The following is a 12,554-nucleotide window of genomic DNA, read 5'->3' as shown; positions in this document are numbered from 1 at the left end:
ATGGGCCCTAATCCAATATGATTGATGTGTGTTTTACAAAGAGGAGATGAAGACACAGAGAGAGACACTACACATGTACATAGACCCAGCAATGACCATATGAAGACATAGCAAGAAGGTGGCCATCTGCAAGCCAAGGAGAGGCCTCAGAAGATATCAAACCTTCCAACCCTTGGCCTTCTAGGCTCTAGAGTCGAGAGAATGTATTTCTGTTGTTTAACCCACCCAGTCTGGGGTATTTTGTTATGGCAACACTGGCAAACTAATACATCCTTCATCTTTATTTAGAAATAAATTTCCCTCTACCACCATCAGGCAACCATCTCAATATATTTAATGTGAATCTGTTTACGTTCTTGTGTTGCTACAAAAAATACATTACTCTTCCATATGCATGCATTTATACTTTATATAAATCTTTTTGCCATATATCTCAAATTACAAATTACAGCTTTAAATTTAAGGCATACAGAAGAATATCTAGTGACAAAAATATATATATTGCTGCAAGGAAGACTTATGTCCCAAAGAAGAGAATTGTCCCAGTGAAATTTGCTTTCTATATAATTATATTAGTCATAGGTTTACTTTAGCAACACATACACTAAAATTGGAATACTATGTAATTCTATTAGTCATTAGATGTATAAATTATATATACATAAAATATTCAGCATTTAAAAGTATATTTGCGTGACAGAGAATTTATAGACATGTTCAAATATAACAGAAGGGCTTCATTTCTAAATATTCTCTTTAGCTCTTCTCCAGTAGTTATGTTCTACCTTTTTCACCTGAAATCTAATCATAATGAAAAGAATAAAGTAATATTTTTATTGCTTAAAAATTGTTTTTTGGAGAACACATCCTTTTAACATCCACTTTACCACATTACTTGAAATAATGACTATGCCAATTGTATTCTTTGAAGTAAAAGTGAAAAAAAAAGATAATGGTATGATAAAAATACTATTTGCAGATAGAATTTCCTCTATTTTCACTGCTAGATCATTGGTTTCTAGCTCTTCAATACTGCATTTTTTGCAATAATGAATCTCAATACAAATGAATTACTTTGACAGACATACTTAAATCACTGTGCCCCTTAGCTGTCATGGAGTTGAACTCACTTCAATAATGTAGGCCCAAATTGCAAAAAAGTCTCATGGGGGTGTGTGGCTGACCTTCTAGAGGAAGACCTTGTTAAGGAACCAACCCCAGGTGGCATCTTCCCCGAGGATGTAAAAGGCAATTTTTAGATGCTTGAATTGCCTGTGCTTTAGAGTTTGGGCCCCAAAGGTTTATAGAGCCCCATCAACTCTCATTGCTACAGCAACAGAGACATTCTCCCTAAGATCTTGAAACAGAGTCTCCATTACTTCTGAATATAAAATATTTATCTTATTTTTGTATTATGGCCTTTAAACGATCCAAAATTATACCTTAAAATGAGCCACTTCTCTTTCATTTTGGAAGGCACTGGGTATTATATGTAACCAAATAATACAATAATGAAAGTTTGTTTCCAAGATTTATATCTGTTTTGGGGAACACAGGGTGTCAAATATGATCTGGGATTTGGGACTCCAAGGATTTAATGTTTCTATTGTTGTCATAATCAGTCCTTAAGTATGAAAAAATATCTTCATACTATAATACATTTGCTTTCTTCTCACAAGTTAAGTCAATGTGATAACTCAGTAGTGATTTTAAGATAAATGGCAATACCCCAATGATCCTCTCTCAGCAGAAATGATGAGAAATTTGTAACCTCCTTAAAGAGCTCCTGGGAGGTCTTCTGTTTATCCTTGACACTAAGCATTATTAATCTTGTTTATGACAAGGGAGCAAATTGGCGTAGCATTGCAACTTAAGCTCTGAGTTGCATGTGGGTAGTTACACTGATTGTACAATTGCAAACAAGCCTATGAACTTAATATTCAACAAATCTGCCAGGTGAAATTTGTGGATGATTCACTATATAAAGTTTCTAAAACCCTGTATAAAAAGCTATGATATTAGTTTTTCATGACTCTCTGTAGAATGTCCCTTATGATTCATGCTTTATGTAACTATTTACATTGATATTTTATTTTAGGCTAAACATTATTAGGCAATCAAATTTAATTCTGAAAAAAATATATAACAGTTATAAAGAGTGAATGGCCTTACCTAGGAATGCTAAACGTGCTCTTGTGTTAAGTACCATAGTGATTAATTCAACATCTAATATCAGGCCTTAATTAATGGCATTTTATAGCAAGATACAAGCAGAGATGGGACATTTGACCAATTGGCGTAGATCCATTTGTAAATTTAATTAATGAAAGAAAAATGAATATTGTATATTCATAGAATAATTATTTAATATTTTAAACATATAATTTCTGCCTATATAATTTCTATCCTGCTCATAACTCATAGAATGTTATCAAGTTGTCATTTTTAAGCATTCAACACATTATGTTTCATTGAAATTTTTATTGTCTATGCATATCATGTAAAAAGAAATATAATAATCTGCTTTTCATGTCATTATACAGAAGCACAATGTTATGATAGTAGGAAGTTTTTTTAATAGAAAACTATGGATCTATTTACCCAATGAATATAAATCATTTTAACAAATTTCTAGCAGAAATTTTCTTATATAACTATCTATTATATGGGGAAGGGAGATAAAAATAATTTCATGTTTTCACTTAATAGAAATATAGAATAAAAAGATTTGGTACTAGTCCTAAAAGTAAGAAGATTACTACATTTTATGCTAGAAAATCAGTGAAGGAAATGTCTTGGAAGATGGGAGAAGTTGCTACAAGATAGTTATCTGAAGGGTATTTATGTTTGTGTTTATGAAGAGGAGAGAAGTCTAGAGAAGAGTATCTTAAAATGTGCTTACCTACTATTAGCATATTTCAAATTTAGTGAATCTTGCCCAGGATTACCTTGAGGGATAGCCTAGAACAGAGTAGAGCAGAAGACAGGATAGAAAGAAATTAGTTCATCTTAAGTACTGAGAGGACCTAAGATATGTGCACAAATCTCGAGACTAGAAAATGATTGCCATGTTTTAAATACTGCTAGAATGCTAATACGGCTAGAGTATAGTGATCTGGATGAAGATTTGTAGATGATTTTGCGGTGGAAAACAGGATCCTTTGAAATTACAAAACAAAGAACTACCATTCTGGAGTCTTGTTCCTCTACCAACCAGCTGAGTGAGCTTGGGCAAGTCATTAAAACTCTTTGTCAGTACCCCATGGCCTTGGGTGTCATCATTTTGTTGAAATGATTGTACTGGACACAAACACACTAGTTAGCAATGTTGATTTCTCCACCATAAAGAGGAGCAAAAAATCAATAAAACTCTCTCTTAATCCTTTCTCTCACTGGAATGTCTTCGACCATTGAGCAGAAATCTCTAAGAACAGACACAGTAGCAAAAGAAAATCTTGATATATAAACTGTTGTTTACTAATTCCCTTACTAATTAAGTTATCCAAAAGGTTTCTTCTAAACAACCTGGAACTTAGGGAGAAGAAATGTGAGGCATCCCAAAGAAAAGTTTTGTTTTATCAGTTGCATTAACATTGTGACAAAGGCTTTAGTTGATACTTTGCATTGTCTCGCTTCCTTTAATTTATTACACAATTATTGATGAATGGCCCTAGTTTAGGAAAGGACAGCTAGAGCAGATGCTTTAGTAGCAAGGAGCCACATAGGGTTTTTGAATCTTTTTATTTCTTAAAATTAGGTATGGGAACTCAGAGGTTCACTAAACAATAGGAAAGAATGAAATTATGTAGTGTTTTTAGTATAAAACCACTTGTTAATGAATGCTAAAACATTGATAGCTTTATTCATGACAGTGCAAAATGGAAATATTTCATCTCTTCATCAACAAATAAGAAAAGATGAATGATGGCATATAAATAAAATGAAATACTGCCAGCAATGAAACGGAGAGAACTGCCCATACATGAAACAGGATGGCTGAATTTCAATAGCATTAAGTAGAGTGAAATAACTAGACAGAAACATACTTTATCGTTCCATTTATATGAAGTTCTAAGGTAGGTAAAATGAATCTATGGTGATAGAAATCATAGTTATTTGGCCTGGGGTACAGTGTGGGGTGATTTACTGCAAAGAGACATCAAAAGACATTTTAAGTGATGGAAATACTCTCTACTTGTGAGCTGTATTAACACAAGAATCTTCATTTTTTAAATGTTATCCATGCTCACTTGGCATTTTATTATACCCAAAACGTACCTTAATAATTTGCTCTTTTAACAAAATCAATGCAATTTGACTTTTTTTTAAAGATTTTATTTTTACTTTTTCTCCACAAATCCCCCCAGTACACAACTGTATATTTTTAGTTGTGAATCCCTCTAGCTCTGGTACGTGGGATGCTGCCTCATCATGGCTTGATGAGCAGTGCCATGTCTGTCCCCAGGATCCGAGCCTGCGAAACCCTGGACACTGAAGTGGAGCACACGAACTTAACCACTTGGACATGTGGCCGGCCCCCAATTTGACCTTTTTAGTGGTGTTTTTAATTTGTTTCTCATCAGTATTCCATGAACTTATATAGCATTCATATAGACAAACTTTCAAAGGATATATAAAATTATGCTATATATGTATGTCTATAATTTACTTAATATATTTCCAAATTATATATTTAGTTTTCAGTATTTCACCATATTAGTAATACTATTATGAGGATTTTTGTATATTTTAATAACTTGTATTACTTCTGAAGAACAGTTTTCCAGGAGCAAGTATTCTGCCTGATGAAGATATGCATGTTCAACTGTTTTTGGACCTAAGACAAGAGATTTTGATTAATTACGTTCCTCAGTTCATGATACATTGTCCTTATTAGGCCAGGGAAATCTCCTCTCTTTTCTAAACTTATTTTTTTATTGCAATTTATTATGGGCTGAATTGTGTCCCACGAAATTTCATGTGTTGAAGTTCTAAACCTCAGTATTTCAGAATGTGACTGTACTTGGAGATAGAGCCTTTAAAGAGATAATTAAGTCAAAATGAAGACATTAAAGTGGGTCCTAATCTAATATGCTTGATGTTCTTATAAGAAGAGAAGACTAGGGCACAGAGAGAGACACTGTACGTGTACACAGACCCAGAAACGACCATGTGAAGACTAGCAAGAAGGTGGCCACCTGCAAGCCAAGGAGAGGCCTCAGAAGAAAGCAAACCTGCCAACGCCTTGGTCTTGGCCTTCTAGGCTCCAGAACCGAGAAAACACATTTCTGTTGTTAAAGCCACCCAGTCTGGGGTATTTTGTTATGGCAGCACTGGCAAACTAATACATCCTTCATCTTTATTTCTATATCCAATTCTCTCTAGCATCATCAGGTAACCCTCCTAATGTATTTAATGGGAATCTGTTTAGGTTCTTGTGTTCTTACAAAATATGCATTACTCCCACGTGCATGCATTTGTATTTTTCATAAATGACATTGTACCATACATCTCAACTTGAAGCCTTAAATTTAAGGCCTAAAGGGGAATGTCTTATCACAAAAAACAGGTTTTGCTGAAAAGAGGACGTAAGCCCCAAAGAATAGAATTGCCCCAGGGCAATTTCCTTTCTCCGTAATCCTGTTAGTCATGGGCTTGCTTTACTAGCACATATAGTAAAATTTAAATGATACATAATTCTATTAGTACATGCATAAAATATCTAAATTATTCAGTGTTTAAAAAATTTATTTGTGTGACAGGAAATTTATAGATATGACACAGAGTTCCATTTTTAAATGTTGTGTTTGAGTCTTCTCTACTATTTATCTTCTACTTTTTCTCATCTGAAATACAATCATAAGGTTAAGAGTAAAGTAATAATTCTGTTACCTGAGGATTGTTTTTAGAGGACAAATTCTCCTTTTAACATCCACTTATCCCAATCTTTAAAACAATGACCCTCCTAATTGTCTTCTTTGAAGTAAATGTGGGGAACAAAAACAACAGACATAGCGGCGTAATGAAATTACTATCTAGAGATAGTTTATTCTAATTTCACAGCTAAACATTGATTTCTAGCTCTTCAATATTACATTTTTCAATAATGAATCTATGAATGCAAATGAATTACTTTGGGAGACACACTTTAATCACTGTGCTCCTTAGCTTTCACAGAGTTGAACTCACTTCGATAGTGTAGGCCCAAATTGTAATAAGGACTGATGGGGTGTCTGGTTGAACTTCTAGATAGTGACCTTGTTAAGGAACCAACCCCCGTGGCATCTTCCCCAGGAGTAAAAGGCAATTTGTGGATCCTGCAATCACTTGTGCTTCAGAGTTTGGGTCTCAAATGTTTATAGGTCCCCATCAACTCCCATTGCCACAGCAATGTAGAGATTCTCCCTAAGAACCTGAAGCAGATTCTCCATTACAGGTAGGTAGAAAATATTTATCTTTCTTTTTGTATAGTGGCCTTTAGAAAATCCAAAACTATACTTTAAAATTGCCCACTTCTTTTTCATTTGGAAGGTACTGGGTAGTATATATAACCAAATAATATAATGATGAAGGCTTGCTTCCAAGATTTATAACTGTTTTGGGGAACACAGGCTGTCAAATTTGATCCAAATTTTATATTTCCAAATTAGGACTGGAATTATGTATTATGTACTTAAGTTATATCACTAGTGAAATGATGGAATTTTGCTCACTGAGATTGTTCATATAATAGGTTTATTTCTGCAAGATTAGCTAAAATGAAAACACCATGTTTCATAGAATATCTCATGAAGGAAAACTGGATACATAGCTACCTGAACTCCAAAAAGTGCTCCTTTTTGAGAACATAATTCTAGATCCCAAATTTTCTCAGGAAGACTTTCCATTAACTCTGAAAACAAACAGGCAAATGTATATATAGAAGAAGCATAAGTAATCAATGCAATAACGGAATATGTTTAGATAAACCATCTCTCTTATGGTAAAATAACATGCCAACATTTTAGTTAATAGGACCTCCAACAAAAGGGCTTCTGTTTGAGGAAAGCCACTGCATAAGCAAGAGCAAGGCTTTAAAAAAGGCAGACCCGGAGCTGGCCTGGTGGAAGTTAAGTGGTTAACTTTACATGCTTTGCTTCAGTGGCCCAGAGTTTGCAGGTTTGGATCCCTGGTGTGGACCTAGCATCACTCATCAAGCCATGCTGTGGCAGCATCCCACATACAAAATAGAGGAAGATTGGTAATGGATTGGAGATTGGAGATCAAGGCCAATCTCCCTCATAAAAACAATAAAATTCAGACCGGTAGATTCCTGGTTCGATAGCACATAACTTGTATAACTTTGTCTAGGAGGAAATAAAACCCAGAAGAAAATGTTCATTTCCTCGGTTGCTTTCAGTTCCACTGACCTAAAATAGGATGTTCAAAAATCAATTTATTTTCTTTATATTCTGCCTTATAATTTTACAATGAAAATTCTAAGAACATAGAATCTATTTCTATATACATTTTTAAAGCTATTATTATTACTCATTAGCCATGAAACATCTGTGCTGATTTAAAGACAAATCATCTATCTTCTTACCCTCTCTTTACTCATTAGCATTCATAAGAAGAATGTAAATGACTAGAGTATGAACAGGAATGACATTCCTAAATACTTCAAAATCAAGTTTGTTAGCTTCTTTTGACTATATTCTTTTCCTGTTTCTGACGGCAAGGGGCCACTGCTACGAATGGTAGGCAGGCTTGTTTTAGATAACATGCTACGTCTCACAAATAAGTGGAATAATCTCAGAGGAATTAATATGAATAAGGACATAGAAGGCCAGAGATGAAATTGTATGTTCAATATGACTGGAAAGGTGATATAGACCTGAATACGGAAAGCATTGAAAATGAGGCAAAAGCCTATTTCAATTATCCTAAAAAAATAGCTCTGATTACATGTCTTAATTACTCAAAAAGCTTTAATGGCTGTCATTAGCATACCACGAAATCTGAGAGAATCATGGCATAGACATCAAGAAGGATACAACAGGTAATGACAGTGTTACTGAAAGCTTGACCTGAGAAAATAGAAGAGGATGCTTAGGTAGGTCTGGAAAGTATTAATGGAAATTGGCAAACAATACCACGTGGAACTTTTAAAGAGAAAATTAGAGAATGGATATGTTTGTGATTTAAAATGTTTGCTTTTAAAAATTTCTTATTGCAATTTAAAATAAAGTATATAACCAGCAACACAGTAGATCTCAGCGCAAATAGAGGAGCTAATGCAATTTGGTAGAATTTTTTATGGCTGATAGTGGACATGTTGGAAAAGGGAGACAATGGAGAAACTGAAGGCTGAAGATAAAATTTTAAAAACTGTAAACACAGAGATGGCAAAATGAGAAAGAGGCATGAGAAGCAACACAGAGGCAATATCCTCTAGTGTAGTGTTGGGGATAAAAGGAAAACTATAGTCTTAAAACAGAGGGTTGTCCCTCATTGGAAAAAATGCAAATTGATTGAGAAACATATTAGGAATTTGTGTTACGAATATTTAAAAAGATCTTGAAATAGAAGAAAATAAATATGGTATCATCATCTAGGTTGTGGTTTCTAAAGTTTGCAAGCCTAACCACACCAATGTCCTCCAGATATAAATATTAGCCTAAATGACTGTTTAAATATTTCATAAGTACTGAAAGCTTAACATGTTCAAAATATCACTTTGAGCATTCCATTTTAAACCATGTCCTTTAATATGCCACAAATGTCATGATCATTGACCCGGTTGCAAAAAAATCACTAATGTCTTTCTGTATCTAGCACCATATGTCATTCCTTCATATGTCTCTCATATAATTAATAATATTAATTATGCTGAAGATGTTATCTTGTATCTGTTCCCAACAGTTCAATGTACCTTCTTCTATCTCCAGCATCTTCGCTTTGGCCCAACTCAACATTACCTTTCAGCAGGAATCGTATAACAACTAACTGACTCATTTTTAAAAAAATTTGACTCATGATTTATGCCTCTTTCCAATGCTATAATTCATTATTGTCATAAAAGCAAGAGTAAAACTTTTTAAAACTTGAAACTGATCATGTTTACCTGTCTTAAAACTTATCAACGTCTAACAATTTACTTTGAATAAAATCTAAATATTTATTGTGACCTACATTATCTGATTCTAGAAATTCTCCACTTCCCCATTATTATCCATTCATATTGATCTCCATTAAGTTCCCCCTCAAAAACAAACAAACAAAACTTCCATTATTTCCTACTCCAGAACAGCATTTTCAGGAAATACACTCCTGTCTGGAATCTTGGAATGTTCCTCCCATGATTTTTAAATAGTTGGCTCCATCCCATTCTTTGAGTTGTAGCTCACATGTCACCCTCTCAGAAAGGCCTTCCTTAACGTGCCAGGTGAAATAATTTTCTCAGGTTACCCTGATGCATCTTTTTGTTAAAGTTCTTTATTACACTTACTACAATCTACAATTGACTTGTTTACATGTGTCATTACCAGCCTTTTGTTTCTTCCTTATCATTAACATAGAATGCCCATGAGGTGAGGGATGAGTAACTTATCTGAAGCATGAGTATTTCCTGGCACAAATAGGAAATCAGCAGATACTTGGTAAATGAATAAATAGGAGGATGATTCAAAGAAACTCAGGGAAAGAATGTTTGGTGTCAGAAACAAACTGATCTCAAATACTCAGCAGTGTCAGAAGTTATTTTGGTCTTATTTTTCTGATTCTGTTTACAGTTTCCTCCTTCTTTTTTCTCATTGCAGAATAGTTTTCTGTTTCTATTCTATCCTTCTGTAGACGAGATAATGTCGGTAACCCTGAGCTTTTACGATTCAGACACTCATGATACATACTTTAAAAAAAACACTTTATTGAGGTATGATTGACATATAAAAGCTATACATGTTTAATTTATACTACTTGATGAGTTTTTAGTTAACTATACATCCTTGAAACCAATACCCCAGTCTACGTCATAAGCACATCATTCATCTCTCTAAGTCTCTTCCTGTCCTCTTTCTTATTATTTTGTGTGTTTTTATACTTAAATTTTTGGTACATGGTAGATCTTATGTTAAATGATGATATATTATTGATTCTCTGGAACTGATTACAAATCTTCAGATAAAAGACTAGGACAGGACGTTTTTGGACCAGGTGCCCCCCAAAGGAACTATCAATTGTGATTAGAAAGAGGCTGTAATAGCCTTATATAAGAACAGAAGACCATTCTTCAAACAAAAATCTCTAGAAAAATATTCAATCGTATTATAATATCATACAAATTCTTTAGCAAATATATGCAAAGTAATTATTGTAGAAGTCTTTAAAATAAGGATGTTTATTATCATTATAATAATGAAAAATACAAAAATGTGAAAAAATATCAAGAAACTGTCAACTAAAACCTAAAGCCTGACTTTTTAAATTAATTTTAAAAATAATGCTATAAAACTATATAAATAAAAAATACTGGGTAATAATAAAACCACAGTAGAAATGATATGAGGAATTGCATTGACTTGTAGGGCAAGAAGGAAAAGTGATATAAGAGAGAAGAAAAAGGAAGTTGTATCCAATAAGGCAAGTGTGATGAAATTTCAAAAATAATAATATTTTCACAGATAGTGTTTTAAAGCTGAAAAGAGAATCAATAAACTCAAAAATAGATCTGAGAACATATCTCCATGTATTTTTGTCTGAGTTAAATGGAAAGTAAGAAAAAGCAGTTAATAGATGTGGATTGTAGAATTTGTTAGTTCAATATACATCAAACAGAATTTATAGAAAGATTGAAGAAAGAAAATGGATCAAGATTGTTGGTATATCATCTATTCTTGAGAAAAAGCAAGAAATCTCAGATTAAGAAATCACACAGCAACACAGAATTAGTTGGACCATACAATTTCTGAAACCATTCTCATACTGCATGCACGAGACATAGGAATTGAATCATGGCTTCCATTGTTTGCAAGCTAATAAGATATTCATAATTTAACAAAATTGTGAGGAAGCAAATCCGTAAAATATGCATGATGCTGAATCATCTATTTAATTTACCTTACTTGCTTGTTCTCTTTACCAAATGATTGCACATTTTTTATTTGATCTAGATCCCTGAGTTTAATAACTGAGTTAGATTAATACATGATTGCAGAAAATCTCACTCAAGTAATATTCCTTGCCATCTAAAAGCAGGCCTAGAAAAAATGCCTTAAAATTTGTAACCACTTCTTTTCTTCCACAAATAGATGAATTTATAAACTCTTACATGGCTCCTGGAAATTTCACCCAGGTCACGGAGTTTATTCTCACAGGTGTCTCAGACCGTCCAGACCTCCAGATTCCACTCTTCTTTGTTTACCTGGTCATCTATGGACTGACTGTGGCAGGGAACCTGAGCATCATCACTCTCACCAGTATTGACTTTCAACTTCAGACCCCCATGTATTTCTTCCTCCGACATTTAGCTATCATAAATTTTGGTAATTCTACAGTCATTGCCCCTAAAATGCTAATCAATTTTTTAGTAAAGAAGAAAACCACATTCTACTATGAATGTGCCACCCAACTGGGGTTGTTCTTGGTTTTCATTGTAGCTGAGGTCTTCATGTTAGCTGTGATGGCCTATGACCGCTATGTGGCCATCTGCAATCCCCTGCTCTACATGGTGGTTGTATCTCGTCAGATCTGCCTTCTGCTGGTATCCCTCACGTACCTCTATAGCTTTTCCACAGCTGTTGTGACTTCATCTTCTGTATTCTCTGTGTCTTATTGCTCTTCCAATGTCATCAATCATTATTTCTGTGATACTGTCCCTCTGTTAGCATTGTCCTGCTCAGATACTTACTTTCCAGAAACAGTAGTGTTTATATCTGCAGCTACAAATTTGGTTTTTTCCATGACTGTAGTTCTCATATCCTATTCCAACATCGTCTTGTCCATTCTAAGGATACGTCCCTCAGAAGGAAGAAAAAAAGGCTTTTCCACATGTACTTCACATATGATGGCAGTCACAGTTTTCTATGGGACACTACTATTCATGTATGCGCAGCCTCAAACTAACCATTCAATGGATACTGATAAAATGGCTTCTGTGTTTTATACACTGGTGATCCCCATGCTGAATCCCATCATCTACAGCCTGTGGAATAAGGATGTGAAGGCAGCCTTAAAGAGATTTCTGACAAATCCATGTTCTTTTAAATAAATATGATTTTAGAACTCTATTGTTAAATGAAGAGAGCATTAAGAGAGGCTGCCATTATGTCAGAGAAAGCAAAGATTAGGTGGCTGACTTAGAGGTTTACAAGAATGTCATAATCTTGGGAATAAAAGGGGTGAAAATTTAGGAAGCAGTGATTTAAAAAATAAACTGAAGGCCTTGGTGTTATGAGGTTAATATAGAAAGAAAGTATTATTCACTAATTTCGCCAAGTAGTACACTGGTGGATAGATTGAAAATGATATTTCCAGGTATCTGGAGCGATATATGTCAAAAAAAACATAAGATTTAT

The 12,554-nt window shown here is 34.0% G+C and overlaps 1 protein-coding gene across 1 annotated transcript; it reads left to right on the top strand.

The window, feature by feature from the left end:
• The first annotated feature begins 11,308 nt into the window (after positions 1-11,308).
• Positions 11,309-12,247, top strand: LOC103541881 (olfactory receptor 8J3-like). Its single transcript, XM_008508796.2, has one exon. It carries the CDS (start codon positions 11,309-11,311, stop codon positions 12,245-12,247), a length of 939 nt encoding a protein of 312 aa, XP_008507018.2.
• The last annotated feature ends 307 nt before the right edge of the window (positions 12,248-12,554 follow it).

Source organism: Equus przewalskii, unplaced genomic scaffold (assembly GCF_037783145.1).
Source record: "Equus przewalskii isolate Varuska unplaced genomic scaffold, EquPr2 contig_452, whole genome shotgun sequence".
Lineage (NCBI taxonomy): Eukaryota > Metazoa > Chordata > Mammalia > Perissodactyla > Equidae > Equus > Equus przewalskii.
The sequence above is the reverse complement of the archived record's forward strand: the minus strand, read 5'-3'. Positions and strand labels throughout refer to the sequence as shown.